This window comes from Lissotriton helveticus, chromosome 7, assembly GCF_964261635.1.
Source record: "Lissotriton helveticus chromosome 7, aLisHel1.1, whole genome shotgun sequence".
Classification (NCBI taxonomy): Eukaryota; Metazoa; Chordata; class Amphibia; order Caudata; family Salamandridae; genus Lissotriton; species Lissotriton helveticus.
This window is the reverse complement of record NC_136068.1, coordinates 1,195,803,186-1,195,823,988: the sequence shown is the minus strand read 5'-3', so window position 1 is coordinate 1,195,823,988 and position 20,803 is coordinate 1,195,803,186. Positions and strand designations below refer to the sequence as shown.

The 20,803-nt window shown below is 48.2% G+C and overlaps 1 protein-coding gene across 1 annotated transcript in view; it reads left to right on the top strand.

Annotated features, from left to right (window-relative positions):
* The window catches only part of RHBDL3 (rhomboid like 3), a 605,698-nt gene that overhangs the window by 568,096 nt on the left and 16,799 nt on the right, over positions 1 to 20,803 (top strand). The window contains exon 7 of the mRNA XM_078650797.1: positions 13,828 to 13,928. Within this exon, the coding sequence (XP_078506923.1) occupies positions 13,828 to 13,928 (101 nt within the window). The remainder of the gene's footprint in view (positions 1 to 13,827; positions 13,929 to 20,803) is intronic.

Genomic DNA, 20,803 nt, shown 5'->3' with positions numbered 1-20,803 from the left:
AAACATCAATATAAGACAAACAAAACATTCCACTGGTGATTATTTTTATAGTAAATAAATATGCTGACACTGAATTCCTTCTCTTTTACGCTACAATGTTAATTTAGGTCTTTGCACCATATGGTCACCGAATGGAGACCTTGGCTTGAGCGTAACAACATCCACCTGAAGTTTCAGATTTTATTAAAAGATGTAGCTCTGCAAAAGGAGCATAACATGCATTGACCGTGCAAGGACTGTGTCAGCCACTTTGTAGTTGAGCTACATCTTTGGCTGCCAACTCTCATAAAGATCTTAGCGACCACTATCTGGATGCCCCAGAATTGTATGCTGGAGGTATTCATTTAAAGATCGAAAAGCACAAATTGAGAAGAGCTCACTTCTTGCATAACCTCTTCCCTGGATGATTTCACAGTTAAACTGTATGTGAGAAGCCTTCTATTCAGACTACCACCATTGAGGAAGGAAAGTCTTCACACTTAATGCACATTTACATTGAATTCAACTTTGATGTTCAAACAGACTCAGTCATTGGCCACTGACTACAAATGATAAGTACAGTATGTGAAGAGAAGGCAAGGCGAGGATGCCAGGTCTTTTCAGAGCTGTGGAACAGAGTTTGAAAGTCATTGATCGGCTCTGTCTACCTGAGCAATGTAAACCCATCTCACTTTCTGCCACAATCTCAAAACGTGATTCTCCCCACGAGTAGTACCATGAAACCACCTGTGCCATACATCTCATATAAAATCAATTAACATAACGTGACACCAGATGATATGAGATGTAATGAGATGACAAGGCACACCACAACTCATGACATAACCAGGTCACCTGGTTTTGAGATAATTGGTTAAACACTTTGACCTACACAGACCACTCTTTATTGATGTAAATACAGATGTTGTAAATTGCCTGATCATTCAGATGAAACTCTGCTGTCCTAGAGAAGTAGCCTAGTCTTGTGAGAAGTACCTTGTAAACAGCATTCAGAAAATGGATGTGGCAAGGCTCAGATCTGGAAGACCTCATGTCACCAAACCGTAACCCAAATTACAATAAGAAGTTGGACGATAGAGTAAGCATTCTGTCAGTCCCCTTCAAGTCTTTGGCTTTCATATGTCTCTCATGATTTCCCATTGCTTGGTTGAGCTGTCCTTCAAGGGTAAGTCATTTCCAGGATGGTTCCATTATCCTATTTGTAATCTTCCTATGTTTTTGTTAAATGACTTCAAGTAGTCTTTTTATTAGACTATATATGTGGTATTTAGCTTGTATTTAAAAGGCAGTACGTGCTTTGAAGTGTTCACTTTCCTTTTTCACAAATTAAAGGCGTACACGCACATGGGGTTTCTTAATGATGCAATAAAAGTACTGGCCTTTAGTCGTAGTGCAAACTTAGTGCTTAATTTGAGCAGGTGCTTGCAGGTGCTCAGCACCGGCACCTAATCCTCAGCACCGGTGCTTATAGCACCAGTTAAGGACACACTCATTTGGAAGGCAGCTTGATTTTCCACAGAATCACTGGATGTTGAGCCACGCTGAGACTCGAACTCGGTTCCCCAGCTCCGAAATCGGCTGCTCTAGCCATTAGGCAAAGTCCTCTCCAGAATAATAAGTGCCGGGGCTCTAGTTCGGAGGCGGTTTACACCAGCAAATTTCTCCTGTTAGCGCTGCCTCCTGAGGAGAGCCCCGGCACTTTTTATTTTACAAATTAACAACTGTGACAAACCCTAAAGAGGACATACATTCTAAGTAATGAGTATAATGCCTGATATGATCGTCATCATAGGTGAACGACTATCCAACCAACTAAACTTTTGGTGAAACATAAATTAATCGGTGATCAAATGCCTTATTGAACCAGTAGTCTTGGTGTAGTCATCAGAAGGACTACGCTACCACCCCGATTACACAGTCATCTAACAAAGGGTCTTCCAACTTTACAACATTAGTTAGATCTTCAGATATTTCCTACCCCATATCAGAAACATTGTGCTAAATGCAGTGATTGGCTAAAGGTGTGATTGAATAACCTATGCTTTGCACTCACAATGAAACTGCTGCACGGGTGATGGCTGTCAGAAAGATTCAAACAGTGTTTTCATTGCCGGCCATAATTCAGACCACAGCACCCATGTATTACAGGTGTCCAGTGGCTCAGTGTGTATACACCTAACGGCCAGGAATCTAGGGGGAAAAACGACCTCACCACCAAAGACAATAGATGTGTAGAGAAGGTGGATTGCCGCATTAGTAGTTAGCTTGCATTAGTGGCAATCTCTCCAATCGGCAATGGCATCTTCGGCTCGTGCTGAGGTGGCTGCAGGTATGTGGGGATGGCTCTTTAACGCCACCCAATCGATGCACGCCCAGGTGGTTCTGGGCTCCAGCGTTTGAAACACTAATTTATTTATTGAAACCCAAACAACTACTTTGCTTTTCAGCTAGCTGTATGGCTAAAATAATGACTAAAATACATTTATAAAAAAAATTGTGTTCATAAAAAACAGTCCAAACTGGCTCACCTTTCCATACTAAAATGGTGTACTCTGATTAGCAGCTTGGATCGGTCAGCGTCCACATCAGAGTGACATTTGACTGCTTCCCTTGGCAGGTCTGTCTTACGAGGGCTCAGGCAGGGAGACAGGTGGATTCTGGCGGGGGGAAAGCAGGGAGCGTTTTCTGCATTTGCACAGCTGGCTTTCTCATTTACAAGGATGTAGGGTGTGAGGTGTTCCTCCTTCGGAGAAGGTTAGGTCGAGCCAGAGATACATATGAAAGCTAGTAAAGTAGAGCTTTTTCGACAACATTTGCACAACCATGACATAGAAAGTATGCTTTTGTTTGACCAGGTTCGAAGGACTCCTTTCACCCCTATGCAGGAGGCTGAAATAATAAAAATTTAGCAAAGGTAAGGCATTTAAGAACACCCTGATTATAAAATCAGCCTACCAATAAGTAACATCAGGATATCTTACAATGGTTGATCGCTGCTGAACTGTAGGAGAGTAGGGTCTGCAATCCTATGATCACCCAGATTTTTGCTTTTTGCTGCACTGGTTTACGACTTTCCCTGGCTGTGGGCCTGCTAATCAGACCCACAGCCTAGCTGTTCTCTCTATCCAAATTGTACCCAGGTACTGAATTGGCACTGGGCCCTCTCCAAGTCCCTGTACCCAGGGCTGAGGTGCACCCAGAAGTCTCCCAGGGGCTGAAGCATGTATTGTGCCACCCCTGGATTGACTAACTAAAACTGACACAACTGGCTGCACGACAGCTGGGGCAAGGTGGTGTACTCACCCTTTGCTTTAGATATAGTATACCTATATCTAACCCTAAAAATGGACACACAGATCTCCTATCAGTCACTCCTATGGCAGGCCTTAACCATCCTGAAGGCAGAGTGCTTGGAATCGTGTGAGATGGTGCTCTGGCATGAGCTGAGCCTGTCTGCGGCTTTCGGGATCCATCCCTTAGCCGTTTCCATGATATCGCATACCATATACTCTTAAGTGCATTATAATCCTCGCGGTTATGTGCCAACTCTGGTATCGCTTTATCAAAACATGTCGAGTAAGGTGTCATACGAATTGGAATACTAACCCCTCGCCAATTCTGGCGACGGGGTTAGCATTCCACCCTTCTAGAGGGACACGACATGCCTGTAACCTATAACCCGGTTAAAAGTCAGACAGAGCCTTAGCATCCACAAAATGGATGCTGCCACCGAGACACAAGTCTGCCCTCCTGCTGCTGGGAGTCCTCCCAGAGCAGGAGATAAGGACAAAGGGTTTCCTGCCAGGGGCGGTGCCAGCACCGTCCCAGACAGGGTTTTGTGTATTGTAAGTAGGCAGGGCTTTAGAGGAAGGTGACTGCACGTGGCACCCCGGTGCTCACTGTGCATAGGCTGGCTGGAACCAGTTCCAGGGTCACTCCAGACCCTGTGCTGGGGAAAAGCCCGCCAAGGAAGTGGGTGTAACCACCCCCCTCCTAGTCCCACCCATAGGGCAGGACTTAGTCGCGTGCCAGCCCCTTTTTACAGGATAAAGGTAGAGACTGGCCCCCTTCCAAATCAGATCATCTTTGAATCCTGAAACTACTTTCTGCGAAAGGAACTCAAGACTTCTTCCTAAGATTTCTCCCTTGTGACTAAGGAGTAGTCACCCTGCATCCGCAGGCACCATCCAAGAACACTGCGGTCTGCTGTAAGTCCTTCCTCCGGAATCCGACTGCCCAGCTCGACGAGAACCGGCTTCCCTGGCACCTCTGACCTCTACCCACCTCTACAGCCCAGCTGAGAACCGTGGGTGCGACGAGACCTCAAGGGACCGGCCATCTGCAAGACTGCACGACTTCTTTCCAGCAAGCCCGCCGAGTAATCTACTGGTGAGTGCTTTGGGGTCCGAGAAGCCCCGACTCTGAGCAGCTCCAGCTCCGAAGTGCAGCCCCCCCAGCATCTCCACGATCTGCGTGGGGCCCTTCTGCTTTCCGCTGCTCACCGCGTTGTTTGGCTACTAGCCCGTTGGCTTGTGGCCTTCCTGACGACGCCCGACGACATTTCTGCTGCTGGTCTGGTTGCTCCAGACTGGCCCTTGCTCCCTTCCAGAAGAGGAGCACCCTGGACCCTCCTGGTCCACTCAAGACGCCATTTTGAGTCCACCGCGTGGGCTTGAATTAGCCAAGGCTTGTTGCCCAATCCTGGGTAACTTCGACGCCAACGACTTCATCCTTCGTGGGACAGCTCGCACCTCCATCCTGGTCGCCGACAACGCCTCCTGGTCCGAGAGACTGCAGAGCCCAGCAGTGCCCACTCACCTGACTGCGGTGACTTCGCCCGGTGCCATCCTGGTGCCCACTTAATCACTGGCTAGTGATTCAAGAACTTGGTCCCCTCTGCTTTCAGGTTTTCTTCTTCCTTGATCCAGGCTTGGATCCATCGAACTTTCCTTCACTGGTCGCCTGCCAGCAACTTCTTCCTTCCAGGCTCCTGGTCCGGCAACGAGATCCCCGACGTCTTTTCAGACCTATGCAGCTGCAGCCCCTGGGCTAGGTAACTTCGGCACTCCGGTGTCCCAGCATAGCCTCACTATCCAAGGGTCAGGATCCACTGTCGTTTTCTCCCTACCAGGTCGGGTTCGCCCGTGAACACTAACTTTGTGAATTCTAGCTTCCATAGACTTTGTCCCGCATCCCGCGTGAGAGTGCACACTCTGCACCCGAGTCCCCTAGGCCTCCTAGTAGTAATCTAACGATTCCCTAGTCCAGTCCTAGCGATTCCAAAGCCTATTAGAACTGTTACTTACCTGCTAGTAATTCGCATTCCACTTTTAGCGTATATGGTTTTTCGTGCCCCTCGGGCATTTGTGTATAACGTGCTAACTTAAGTATTTTCGTAAGAGTTTTGTTGTGTGCTTAGCTCCCTGTCTCATAAAGAGCCAGGGTAGTCTTGTTATAAATAAATACACTGTTTATTTTCATAACAACTTGTGTGGTGTCCTTTCACTGGGTGTTCAAGGGGTAATGTGATGGTAAAACAGCTGGCTTAACACGCCCTCTAGAGTCTTAGCCTTAGACTGCTCGTATCCATGCTACTAGGATAGCTGGTCTATAAGGTTGACTTACAACCAATCATCAATAAGGGTTGTTTGGACTGATATATAGTGATCACTAGAATAGTGAGCACTGCACATCAGGCCAACTTCTCACATTGGTGAGCAGCGGTTGGGATTTGAGCTTGCTGTTGTTTTACCACACATATCCTAAGAATATCTTGTGAAAGATCACATAAGTACTAAAGGTACATATAACTTAGCTTAGAATACTCTGAGTTCTACTGAACCAGCTGTTGTAGCTCCTAGGGCCTAGCACACCCTAAACTACAACTCTAGCAAGGGATCAGTAGGCAAACATATAGTGTAGGTAAGTGCACCACTTACACCTCACTAGAAAAGCATGTCGACTCAGGAGGACTCTACTGAGACTCCCCTGGTCAGTGTTGACCCTCCACAGGTCACTTCAAGATATGCAGCTCTCAGCTTTCATGAGATGAGACAGATCTGTGTCTCCAGAAAACTGAAGCAGGGGTCTAACCCCACCACTTCCTTTCTGATAGGTCTCTTAGAGACATATGATGCCAGAAAGCTTTCTCAGTTACATGAGAACATGCCAGCCTTAGAGGGAACCTCTGGGGATCCAGATCTCCACAACACTGATTCAGCAGTTGAGGAGGAGGATCAGGAGGTACTCTCTGGGGATGAGGTAGACAAGGGTCTTGAGGTAGTCAGAAGGCTAACTAGGACCAACTTAGACTTACTTGGGCTAGGATCTGGGGGCCCCCCAGTACTAACCCGAAGTGGGCCTAACCTTGGAGTTAGGAGAGATAGATCTCTTTCTAGGGACTCCAATAGATCTCTGCACTCTAATGCCTCTTCTCAGGGGAGAAGGAATCCTCCACAGAGGAGATTTACTTCCCCTCAGAGAAAGGAGCATGAGGCTAGGATGAGACAAGCTGAACTGAGGATTGAAAGGGAAGAAATTGCCCTGGCCAAAGAGAAGCTTGCCCTGGCAAGAGAGCAGCAGATGAGTGGGCTAGCTCCCACTGGTGGCAGCAATCGCCCAAGAGATAGAGAGAAGGGTTTAGATACTAAACACCTGACTAAAATAGTGCCCCCCTTTAAGCAAGGGGATGACATCCAGAAATGGATGGCTGCTCTGGAGAGGGCCTGCACTGTGCAGAACATTCCCCAGAGTCAGTGGGCAGCTATACTGTGGCTCTCCTTTGATGGTAAAGGTAGAGATAAGCTCCTCACTACAAGAGTGGAGGATGCTAACAATTACCAGGTCCTGAAGAATACACTGGTTGATGGGTTTGGTTTAACCACTGAGAAGTACAGGTTGCTGTTCAGAGACACCCAGAAAACTCAGTCTCAGGACTGGTCTGATTTTGTGGATTGTGCCACTAAGGCTTTGGAGGGCTGGTTGCTGGGTAGCAAGGTTACAGATTACACAGGATTGTATAATCTAATGATGAGAGAACAAATTTTGAACAATTGTCAGAACCAGTTGCTGCACCAGCACCTTGTTGATTCAGATCTGACCTCTCCCCAAGAATTGGGAAAGAAGGCAGACAAATGGGTCAGGACAAGGATCAAGCAGAACCAGAACCAGAACCAGGGTGGTCAGAAGAAAGCAGACCAGAAGGGTAATGTTAAGAATGAGCAAAATGACCAGAAGTCTTCACCAGGTCCCCAACAAACCAAAGAGGGTGGGGGTCAGGCTTCCCAGAAGAAGAAGACTCAAGAAGGCCAGTCAAAAAGGTGGTGCCAGTACTGCAAAAGTAAATCTCACTGGTTTAGTGAGTGCACCAAAAGAGGAGGAGGACAAACTCCTGCCACTACAGCTCCTAAAGCAACTGCACCCCCTAGTACAGTCAGTAGTGGTAGTGTCACTCCCAAGGCATTAGTTGGGTTAACCTTGGGTACTGAGGGGTCTGACAACTTAGTTGGCACACTCACTCAGGCTGTCCTTGTCTGTACAGGGGATATGGATATGTCCCCTGAAATAAGTCCCAATACTTTGGGCAAATACAGGCAGACACCTTTGATTAATGGCAAGATGGCTCAGGCCTATAGGGACACTTGTGCCAGTGTCACCATGGTGACACCTAACTTTGTGGACCCTGGACAGATCATGCCAGGTACTGATTTCCTGGTGACCAATGCCAGCAATGTCACTACTAGTCATAGTGTGGCAATTGTAGCTTTCTCCTGGGGTGGAGTGAAGGGACAAAAGAAAGTTGTAGTCAGTTCAGACCTCCCAGTTGATTGTTTGTTGGGCAATGATTTGGAGTCATCACAATGGTCAGAAGTGGAGCAGAGGACTCACATGGAGATGTTAGGCTTGCCAGCACATGTGCTTGCTGTGACTAGGTCACAGGCCAGAAGATGCCCCACTGAACAGGTGCTGGATCCTGAAATTATGGACCAGACACCTTCCAAGAAGAAGAGCAGTAAGGGTAAGGCTTTGCCTTCCCCCTTGCCCCAGGTTGAGGATCAAGTCTCTGAGGAGGCTGATCTAGAAGAGCTGAGGGAAACTGAGCCTAAAGAGCTTGAACTTGATCAAGTTGAGTTTCTGGGCTCAGGGGGACCCTCCAGAGCAGACCTGGGGAAGGAACAGTTGAGCTGCCCTTCCCTTGAACCCCTCAGACAGCAGGCTGCTGCTGAGGCTGCAGGGAATGCCACAGGTGCCCACAGGGTATACTGGGAAGATGGACTCCTGTACTCTGAGTCAAGAGACCCCAAGCCTGGTGCAACCAGGAGGCTGGTCATCCCCTTGTCTCTGAGAGGTTTCCTTCTCACCTTGGCCCATGAGATTCCCCTTGCAGGTCATTTAGGTCAGACAAAGACTTGGGACAGGCTTGTCTCACACTTTCACTGGCCCCATATGAATGAGAATACCAAGGAGTTTTGTCGCTCATGTGTCACTTGCCAAGCCAGTGGTAAGTCAGGTGGCACAACAAAGGCCCCCCTCATACCACTACCTGTGGTGGGGGTTCCCTTTGAAAGAGTGGGGATTGACATTGTTGGTCCAATGGAACCCCAGACAGCATCAGGACACAAGTTTATACTGGTGGTGGTGGACCATGCCACCAGGTATCCTGAGGCTATTCCCCTTAGGACCACTACAGCCCCTGTAGTGGCAAGAGCCCTAGTTGGAGTGTTCTCCAGAGTGGGTTTCCCTAAGGAGGTCGTTTCTGACAGAGGTACAAACTTCATGTCAGGATATCTGACTGCCATGTGGAAAGAGTGTGGTGTGAACTACAAGTTCACCACACCCTATCATCCACAATGCAATGGGCTTGTTGAGAGATTCAACAGGACCCTGAAAGGGATGATTCATGGACTACCTGAACCTCTTAGGAGAAGATGGGATGTCCTGATCCCCTGCCTCTTGTTTGCTTACAGAGAGGTCCCACAGAAGGGGGTTGGCTACAGCCCTTTTGAGCTTCTGTATGGGCATCCTGTAAGAGGACCCCTGTGTTTGGTGAAGGAAGGATGGGAGAGACCTCTCAAAAAGCCTGCAACTAACATAGTGGACTATGTACTTGGTCTCCGCTCCAGGATGGCTGAGTATATGGAGAAGGCATCTAAAAACCTTGAGGCCAGCCAGGAACTTCAAAAAGCTTGGCATGACCAAAAGGCTGTACTGACTGTGTACCAGCCAGGACAGAAGGTGTGGGTGCTGGAGCCAGTGGCCCCAGCAGCTCTGAAAGACAAATGGTCTGGGCCCCACACCATCATTGAGCAAAAGGGAGAGGTTACCTACTTGGTGGACCTTGGAACTCCCAGGAGCCCTCTCAGAGTGCTCCATGTTAACAGGCTCAAGGCATATGTTGACAGGAAGGACATGAGCTTGCTCATGGCCACAGATGAGGGACAGGAGGAAGAGAGTGACCCTCTCCCAGACCTGCTCACTCAGAATCCTGATGATGGGTCAGTTGATGGTGTTGTCTTTTGTGGCAGCCTCACTGAACATCAGCAACAGGATTGCAGGCAAGTTCTGCAATCCTTTCGACATATGTTCTCTCTGACACCCAGCCAAACTGATTGGTGTACCCATGATGTTGACACTGGAGACAGTCTGCCTGTCAAGAGTAAAATCTACAGGCAGCCTGATCATGTTAGAGACTGCATCAAAACTGAAGTGCAGAAAATGTTGGAACTGGGAGTCATTGAGCCCTCAGATAGCCCTTGGGCTAGCCCAGTAGTTCTAGTGCCAAAGCCTCACACCCAGGGTGGTAAGAGAGAGATGAGGTTTTGCGTAGACTACAGAGGCCTCAATGCAGTCACTAAGACTGATGCCCACCCAATACCAAGAGCAGATGAGCTTATAGATAGATTGGCTTCTGCCAACTTCTTAAGCACATTTGATTTGACAGCTGGGTATTGGCAAATCAGGTTAGCTGAGGAAGCCAAACCCAAGACAGCATTTTCTACCCCTGGAGGGCATTATCAATTTGTGGTAATGCCCTTTGGACTGAAAAATGCACCTGCCACCTTCCAAAGGTTGGTGAATCAAGTCCTCACTGGGCTGGATGACTTCTGTGCAGCTTATCTTGACGATATTGCTGTCTTTAGCTCCACCTGGGAGGATCACCTGGTCCACCTGAGGAAAGTGTTAGGGGCCCTGCAAAAGGCAGGCCTCACTATCAAGGCCACAAAGTGCCAGATAGGGCAGTCACAGGTTGTATACCTGGGCCACCTTGTAGGTGGAGGCCAGGTTCAGCCACTGGAGAGTAAGATACAGGCCATCAAGGACTGGACTCCTCCAATCACCCAGACTCAGGTTCGAGCTTTCTTGGGCCTGACTGGGTACTATAGGAAGTTTGTCAGGAATTATGGGTCCATAGTGACCCCCCTTAATGACCTGACAAGCAAAAAGATGCCAAAGAAAGTTCAGTGGACAGCAAGCTGTCAGAAAGCATTCAATGACCTAAAGCAGGCCATGTGCACAGCACCTATCCTCAAGAGTCCAGATTACTCCAAGCCATTCATTGTCCAAACAGATGCTTCTGAGTTGGGTGTGGGAGCTGTTCTGTCTCAACTGAATTTTGATGGTAATGATCAGCCTATTGCTTTCATTAGTAGGAGGTTGACACCCAGAGAGAAAAATTGGTCAGCTATTGAGAGGGAGGCCTTTGCTGTGGTCTGGGCCCTGAAGAAGCTGAGGGCCTACTTGTTTGGCACTCACTTCACCATTCAGACAGACCATAAGCCCCTCTTGTGGCTAAATCAGATGAAGGGTGAAAACCCCAAACTGCTTAGGTGGTCCATTTCCCTACAGGGGATGGATTTTACAGTGGAGCATAGACCTGGGACTGATCACAGCAATGCTGATGGGCTCTCCAGGTATTTCCACTTAGAGCAAGAAGACTCACCTGGTCAAGGTTAGCTTATTGTCCCAAAGTTTGGGGGGGGGTCATGTAGGAGAGTAGGGTCTGCAATCCTATGATCACCCAGATTTTTGCTTTTTGCTGCACTGGTTTACGACTTTCCCTGGCTGTGGGCCTGCTAATCAGACCCACAGCCTAGCTGTTCTCTCTATCCAAATTGTACCCAGGTACTGAATTGGCACTGGGCCCTCTCCAAGTCCCTGTACCCAGGGCTGAGGTGCACCCAGAAGTCTCCCAGGGGCTGAAGCATGTATTGTGCCACCCCTGGATTGACTAACTAAAACTGACACAACTGGCTGCACGACAGCTGGGGCAAGGTGGTGTACTCACCCTTTGCTTTAGATATAGTATACCTATATCTAACCCTAAAAATGGACACACAGATCTCCTATCAGTCACTCCTATAGCAGGCCTTAACCATCCTGAAGGCAGAGTGCTTGGAATCGTGTGAGATGGTGCTCTGGCATGAGCTGAGCCTGTCTGCGGCTTTCGGGATCCATCCCTTAGCCGTTTCCATGATATCGCATACCATATACTCTTAAGTGCATTATAATCCTCGCGGTTATGTGCCAACTCTGGTATCGCTTTATCAAAACATGTCGAGTAAGGTGTCATACGAATTGGAATACTAACCCCTCGCCAATTCTGGCGACGGGGTTAGCATTCCACCCTTCTAGAGGGACACGACATGCCTGTAACCTATAACCCGGTTAAAAGTCAGACAGAGCCTTAGCATCCACAAAATGGATGCTGCCACCGAGACACAAGTCTGCCCTCCTGCTGCTGGGAGTCCTCCCAGAGCAGGAGATAAGGACAAAGGGTTTCCTGCCAGGGGCGGTGCCAGCACCGTCCCAGACAGGGTTTTGTGTATTGTAAGTAGGCAGGGCTTTAGAGGAAGGTGACTGCACGTGGCACCCCGGTGCTCACTGTGCATAGGCTGGCTGGAACCAGTTCCAGGGTCACTCCAGACCCTGTGCTGGGGAAAAGCCCGCCAAGGAAGTGGGTGTAACCACCCCCCTCCTAGTCCCACCCATAGGGCAGGACTTAGTCGCGTGCCAGCCCCTTTTTACAGGATAAAGGTAGAGACTGGCCCCCTTCCAAATCAGATCATCTTTGAATCCTGAAACTACTTTCTGCGAAAGGAACTCAAGACTTCTTCCTAAGATTTCTCCCTTGTGACTAAGGAGTAGTCACCCTGCATCCGCAGGCACCATCCAAGAACACTGCGGTCTGCTGTAAGTCCTTCCTCCGGAATCCGACTGCCCAGCTCGACGAGAACCGGCTTCCCTGGCACCTCTGACCTCTACCCACCTCTACAGCCCAGCTGAGAACCGTGGGTGCGACGAGACCTCAAGGGACCGGCCATCTGCAAGACTGCACGACTTCTTTCCAGCAAGCCCGCCGAGTAATCTACTGGTGAGTGCTTTGGGGTCCGAGAAGCCCCGACTCTGAGCAGCTCCAGCTCCGAAGTGCAGCCCCCCCAGCATCTCCACGATCTGCGTGGGGCCCTTCTGCTTTCCGCTGCTCACCGCGTTGTTTGGCTACTAGCCCGTTGGCTTGTGGCCTTCCTGACGACGCCCGACGACATTTCTGCTGCTGGTCTGGTTGCTCCAGACTGGCCCTTGCTCCCTTCCAGAAGAGGAGCACCCTGGACCCTCCTGGTCCACTCAAGACGCCATTTTGAGTCCACCGCGTGGGCTTGAATTAGCCAAGGCTTGTTGCCCAATCCTGGGTAACTTCGACGCCAACGACTTCATCCTTCGTGGGACAGCTCGCACCTCCATCCTGGTCGCCGACAACGCCTCCTGGTCCGAGAGACTGCAGAGCCCAGCAGTGCCCACTCACCTGACTGCGGTGACTTCGCCCGGTGCCATCCTGGTGCCCACTTAATCACTGGCTAGTGATTCAAGAACTTGGTCCCCTCTGCTTTCAGGTTTTCTTCTTCCTTGATCCAGGCTTGGATCCATCGAACTTTCCTTCACTGGTCGCCTGCCAGCAACTTCTTCCTTCCAGGCTCCTGGTCCGGCAACGAGATCCCCGACGTCTTTTCAGACCTATGCAGCTGCAGCCCCTGGGCTAGGTAACTTCGGCACTCCGGTGTCCCAGCATAGCCTCACTATCCAAGGGTCAGGATCCACTGTCGTTTTCTCCCTACCAGGTCGGGTTCGCCCGTGAACACTAACTTTGTGAATTCTAGCTTCCATAGACTTTGTCCCGCATCCCGCGTGAGAGTGCACACTCTGCACCCGAGTCCCCTAGGCCTCCTAGTAGTAATCTAACGATTCCCTAGTCCAGTCCTAGCGATTCCAAAGCCTATTAGAACTGTTACTTACCTGCTAGTAATTCGCATTCCACTTTTAGCGTATATGGTTTTTCGTGCCCCTCGGGCATTTGTGTATAACGTGCTAACTTAAGTATTTTCGTAAGAGTTTTGTTGTGTGCTTAGCTCCCTGTCTCATAAAGAGCCAGGGTAGTCTTGTTATAAATAAATACACTGTTTATTTTCATAACAACTTGTGTGGTGTCCTTTCACTGGGTGTTCAAGGGGTAATGTGATGGTAAAACAGCTGGCTTAACACGCCCTCTAGAGTCTTAGCCTTAGACTGCTCGTATCCATGCTACTAGGATAGCTGGTCTATAAGGTTGACTTACAACCAATCATCAATAAGGGTTGTTTGGACTGATATATAGTGATCACTAGAATAGTGAGCACTGCACATCAGGCCAACTTCTCACATGAACAAACACTCTTTTCACAATTGATGGTATACCTGGAAATAGTATGCTAGTTTTCAGGGGATGCGTGAAAAAATATGTGTATTATTGTTGTCTACGTCTACATTAACTTCCATACAACTGTTGTCTTTCCCAAGGTTCACTCGCCGTGTCTGTAGCTGACATGACTGCTCCTGTGGTGGGATCTTCAGGCGGAGTCTATGCCCTCATTTCTGCTCATCTCGCCAACATAGTCATGGTAAGTATCTGGGCAACTCATAAACCTCATAGAGAAACAAACTATATCAGTCTTGATTAGGAGTGGGTGGTGATTGAAAATATTACATCACAATATTGAGTTTTAAATATCACCCTGTCATAATATCTTGACCAGAATATTAACTACCAAAACATTGTGAAGGTAAGTGCATATAGATAAGTATAGTTTTAATTTTCTAGCCTCCACATCTATGTACCTTGAAAATATGTGTATGCATTTTTGCAACTTAGACATAACAAATCATAGCTCTTGTATTGGTGATTTGCTTTTTGCTGATCTGGGTTGTGGTGGTAACACATTTTCAGATATTTAAGCTTGAAAATTGTTTGTCCACTGCTACTGTGTCCTTTTTCTAAAGTTAACATGATATAAGAATATAATATATATTTGGTGTCCCCGGGGCCAATTTTGGCCCAGGGTGGGGGGCTGCGTGCCCCCTCCTGGGCCAATTTCAGCCCCTGGGACCCTACTCCCCAGGGCCCGGCCTTGCAACAAATGGGGAAGAGGGGCCACGTGGCTCCCCTGCTCGGACTGCGTTTGGCCAGGCACCGGGGTATGGGGTCCCTGGGGCCTTTTGACCCACGGAGGGGGGCTGCATGCCCTTTCCCCGTTAATAATGTGGCTGGGCCTGGGAGTTGGGGTCCCTGGGACCAAATTCTGCCCAGGTGGGGGCCGCGTGATCCCCTCCCCAATTAATAATTGAAGAGGCACAGGGAATGGGATCCACAGGGCCAATATTGGCCCAGGGAATAGGGCTGCGTGCCACGCTCCCCATTTACAACATGGCTAGCCTTGGGAAAAGGGGTCCCCAAGGCCAAATACGGCCGAGAAGGGGTGCTACATATCCCCCTTCCCTAAAAAAATGTGATGAGCCCCGGAGGATGTGGTCCCTGGGGCCGAAATCGGCCCTGAGAGAGGACCTGCATGCCACCCTCCTGGGTTGGCTGCCTTTGGGGTGTGTTGGCCACAGGACATTGACAGCAAAAGATAAAGCTTAATAAGAGACATGACGTGTGTGTAGAAATAGCAACCACAGACAATTTGTAATATAAACCATGGTATATACTTTTAGTTAAGAGTCCAAACAGGAATACATTGGGAGAATTTATAATCAGGCAAAGCGCAAGACGAGAAGCAGGAGAACATGTGATGTCCTAGATACAGCCACCTGGGCAGGTATTTGTGGTCCTCAGAGCTTAGAAAACGTCTTGTAGCATTACGTCTTTGCAGTCTCAATAAGCAGTTGGTTGTTTTCTTAAGCACAAACGTTGCTGCTGTGTACTGAATTCATATGCAGCACTCAGAGCATTTCAACCGTTGGTGTGTTCGTGGAATAAGAGCGCTGTTTAAAATTGGAAAGCTCAGCTTTTCATCACCTTTTGAGCTGAAATACGGTACTCTGGCAGCAAATTTCATTTTATCAGCCACTGACTCTGTTTGTTAATATATTTTCTGGCATCACATTTTACCTCTCCAGGCTCTGGAGAGCAGAGACACGCTTCCAGCATCCAGCTAAAACACTTATTTTTTCCTATAAATGTTAAAATGTAGCCCAGCTTTTTAATATCATTTTTTAGTTCCTGTAATGCTTTCGCAGGAAGGTGAATCTTGCCCTCGGGCTGAATTATTCTTCATCTGAGCGATGGGTTAATGTGATTTCCTTTTTCACAGAGCAATTTTGACACAATTGATACCTAATACAATTAGCTGCTTCTGGTCTCAGGCATGAGAAAATGACGTTAGGTAACACAGAGTCAGCAAAACTGGTTCCTTATTGAGTTCAATTTGCGGCCAATATGTGCAAATGTAGGATTTTATTCAAATAGCTGCTTCCTTGTTTTGTTGTGCTCCTAAGTCTGATTTTAGCATAGCCCTTTAATTTTGCTAAAATTATATGTATAATATACTTATTTATTGGGGCGGTCAGCTAGCCCTTATCATCCTTTTGCCTATTGTTTTGTAATTCTCATTTGAACTCCGCCCCTACAGTGGTTTGCCTCTGCTGCTCTTTGCTTCCTGTGTTTCTCTTTGATTTTTGTTCTTGTTGTACTTTTGTTTCTCCTCTCTCTTCAGAGAGATACAAGTCTCCTGGACTGGCTTGTAAAACGCTTGATGTAAGGGGTCAGAAACCCATCAAGAATCACAATGGGTAAATTGGGTGATATTTATGCAGGAAGTCACATTAAATAACATGAAACACTTTCAAAAGAGTTTGTTCTGAAGAGATCCCAATTCCACAAAACCCTACGGATATGCCCACGTTTGCTTTCAGACTAAGCTAGAGCAGTGTCCCTAATTCAACCCTCTTGAGGCTAAGAGAACTCTGGAAACCTAGGGTAAACACGCCACCTGACAAATCTACCCTCCTTTAATCATAAGCATACCAGATACCTTAATGCCACTGAGACAGCAGTGGGAAGATGTGGTGGGAAAACTTGATGAAGAAGCATGGACGAAGGCCCAAATGCCCCCCCCCCCCTCTCCCTTTCCCATGAGGTAGCGATTTAGACACGCCTCTGGTTGATTCAGTCCAAAGTTTTTCAAAAATACTATCTTACATCCGACATTTTCAGAAGATGGGGAAAACTCTGCCCACTGCATGCCTCAGATGCAGGGAAGACTACTATCGTTTCTTGCATTTGATATGGTCGTGCCAAGAGATTTCCTGTTACTGGTGTGAAATTGTAAATATACTGACTTCGGTTATTAATTGAACTGTCCTGAAAGAAAGCTATCCTGGGCATAATGGAGAATTGGGAGAGCGATAGGCACTCATGTAGGGTACTGGGAATTGATTGTCTGATTATGAAGCAAGACATCATAAAATACTGGTTTAAAACAAGGAATCCCCTATTTGAAGATTGGATGGATGGGCTTGACTCGAAAAATTATATTTCAATCACGGCGATGTCTTAATAAACATAGGAGGATATAGGAACCATGGATGGACCTCTTTGAACTGGGAGACGACTAATCATTGTGGGGAAGGAATGGAGGGCGAGATACAGTTGTTGATCCTTTTCTATATAATTATTTTAACTATTTGACTCCTGAAGACATTACGAACTGTTGGACGGCTCACAGGAGGCTCAGCGGACGAAGCCTTCTGGCCCCATGAGGTACTGGTGCTTGTGCACCGAGGTAAGGAGTTTCTCGTGCGGAGGCACGTCGGGAGACTGCTGCTCCATTGGTGCCCCGCGGAGAATCGCGGCTCCTGGGGGTGCCCACACTGTGGTGGTGATGACTAGGCTCGAGGGGCTGGCCTCTGACCTTTTTTTGCTGTTGGCCTGAGTTTGGGGGAGGGGCCTGTTCGATGCTGGGCTGCATGTGTGGGGCAATCCCTTCTTTCCCTCTTTTGGTATTTTTTTGCGGCTGCCCTGAGGGTGGGGCCGGTATGGGTCTTTTGTGGATTGTGTGCGTTCTGTGGCTGGGTGTCGGTGCCCCCCCAGAAGGTGTTGTGGTGTACCAGGGAGTGGATCTCCACTGGCGTAGTCTGGGTGCCTTCGGCTGTCGGTGCCCTTCCAGCCATATTGCATTCTTGGCTAATTCAGCATCACTGCTGGGCGTCTCATCTGCTTCTATGGCCACCACCTGGGCCTCCATCCCTGTGGGTGCCCTCTTCACCCTCATCGACCCCTAGCTGCCAAGTGGTCTTCACAAACTCCCTCAGTGCAGTACTCCGTTAGGGAGGACTTCGCTAAAGTTGGTTCCTGGTTGCAGAGGCGGTTAGTAGAGGTCCTGGTGCGGCTTGTGACCGAAGCGGGTTGGGCCCGGAGTGCTTGGTGCGGGGGAGAGGTTCTCTTTACATCCATACTGTCTACCTGGACGTTGGAGGGTCCCTCACATGCTACTCGAGTTGAGCCCATCGTAGTAGCTGGTGTCATCATCCTGCAGTGTAGTGGTATATCAATTTCATTATGTCTTAAGACAAGCATTCGACGACAGCTACCAAACAAGCACCATAGACCAATTTACCAGCTCAGGCTCTAGGGGTGCTGATCAGACTGGGTCCCCGGTGCAGTGTCCGACAACGCCGCACTGCACACAGATCTTGTTCAATTCAAGGATGCATTAGATGCTAAAATTGGGGTAGTGGGCGCGTACGTCATGTTGCACGTCCCATTTCAGTCCCAAAAGGTATGGACCGATGTTTATGGCTGTTATATAATAGTGACTGGCACATTACATTGGGCAGTGTTTATGCCCCTCCCGCACTAGGGGCTTCCTTTATTGAGTGTATTATCCACTTATGGGGGGACCTACCCAATAGTTTTTCTTTGGTGTATAGAGACTGTAATTATGTCATTGATCCTGGGGTCAATAGATGGCATGGTCGAGGTGGGCGGAATGCCCCGCAGGAGTCCAAACTGGCCGCCCTAGTTCTACACTGGGCTGGTCCAATACCTGGAGGTCATATCACCCTGACGACTACAAATATTATTCGTCGATTCATGGCTTCTTTTCCCAGATAGACTACCTATTGATTCGTAATACCCATCTCCACAGGGTATCAAATCTTAATATTCATCCGCAGTCACTGTCTGATCACTCCCCGGTGTTGCGGATGTCCTTGCGGGCCCGAGTCACTCCCAGTTTTGCTTGCGCATGTCGCCGTGGCACCTCCAAAACACTTCGTATAGCTCTCTACTTCGTCGTGCAATCGAGGAATATTATTCAATTAATACGCCTATGGCGCCATCCAAAAAAGTATTATGGGAAACACTTACACCTTCTCTTGGAGGTGTCAATATCAGTTTCTGCGCAGGAGAACGCCGGCGTAGAGCCCGAGAACTGGTAGTCTTGGAAACACAAATAGAAAAGTTGGAGATGTACAGTTGGGGACGGGGGGTGATGCAGCAAGATCTACCAGCAACACCTTCTCAATGAGGCCAAATAGGCATGGCAAGCCCCACCCAAAGTTGCATCTATCAATGGGGTGATAAATCTAGCCGAATGCTACATAGACTGTGTCAAGGCACCAATACAATACTACCTGTGCCAGTGGTACAGAGTTCCCGTGTGGGGCTGTCTGGACCCTGGGATGTTGTCCAGAGCTTTGCAGCCTATTATAGGTTATATGCAGAGAATTATCAAATTGGTGCTGACTTAGTGGTGGAATTCCATAGGGCTATCCCTGTCCCTGTCAGATACAGCCCTTTTCCAACCAGATGAGAATATCACTCCGTAGTATCAATCTAGGCCTGCGCTTCCTGTCAAATATTCAGCTTTTATACAGCAAATGAACAGCCACGGTTCAGGTTACCTGTGTGATCTCCAATCCCTTTGAGATTGCAGGGGCACCCGGCAGGAATGCCTGCTGTCTTCTTTACTAATCACCCTTGCGATAGAACCATTAGCGACATGGGTGCGATCTGATCTATTGGTAAGAGAGTTTGAGTGGTGTATGGAGCTGTCTGCGCAGACAATATTTTATTCTTTATTACTGATCCTTGATCATCTGGCCCTCTTATCTTGCAGATCATGCGGATCTTTGATGAGACTTTGGGGCTGCGTATGAATGTCGACAACGTCAGTACCACTGCAGCTACATCCTGGGAGTCCAAGCTAATATTGGATACCATTGTATTTAAATATCTAGGTGTATACATTGCTCCAGCTCCTGCTACATCCTGGGCCCACATTATGCCCCCCATACTACCCCATGTGAGGGTGGAGGCCCTGGTCTCCGCTGCCCCTCTCTCTGTTGGGTCACTCGATGATATTTAAGATGGTCTCCATGCCACGGATTTTGTACTATCTACAAATCTATCCATTTGCAATTCCTCAGGCTTGGTTTAGACAAGTGAATACAGTATTGGCCCAATTTCTCTGGAGTGGGGAGGTGGTACGTATTGCCCTCTGGACATGTTTTCAGTCTACCTATAATGGTGGCAGACATCTATTCATATTATACTATGTCCCATCTACTACTTATAAAAGGATGGTGGTATACATCGCAGGCTGATTCAGCTTATGCAACCCAGGGATGGGTGATGGGGGACGTGCCGATGCTAGACCTTCTATATGGAAGGAAGATGAAAAACTCCCTTCCCCCGGCGACTCAAGTAGTGATTCATTTATGGAGGTGATCAATATGGCAGATGGGTTGGTAGGAGAAGCTGACTCAGATGACACCGCATGGATGGAAGACTTCCTTGGCTGGGTGGCGTCCTTGCCAGGGTTTCGACGGTGGGACGCAGTGGGTATCTCCACTCTGGGAGATGTCATGCGAGGTCCAGTCCTAAAATAATTTCAAGAGTTACAGAATGATTTTCAGCTACACCGCAGTCAATTATATAAATATTTACAGATGCACCACTCTCTAACTTCATATTTCTGTGATCTCTATACCCTACCGATTTAGGCACACACAAGATAAAGCAGATTTATCAATAACTAATAGTACATAGTGCCACCTCACTGCCAGCCCTTAGACCAACATGGCTGAGGGATACAACCACAATAGATGACGATTGGACAGAGGCCCTGAAGGCCCCACGCGAGGCGGTGATCCCATCTCTACTTCATCTCATCCAACTAAAATTCTTGCATGGAGTTTATTTTACAAGACATCGCTTATGGTACATGGGTGCCATTGCTTCAGTGGCATGCCTCTGCTATGGCGTGAGTGAGTGTAAAATTAGCAATTGATAGACAGACTGCAGAACAATGTCATACATTCACCCCAGTACAGAGATCCGGGCCTAAATCCATTTTTTTTTGCTCGCCATTCCAGTTTGGACCCAGCCATATGCAAATCAGCCTTGACCCTGCACCCAATGGGAACAGCCCAACCCGAATTGCCAGGCCAGGTCCTCCCTGCACTGGAAACAAGCATCCTAGGACTGGTTTCA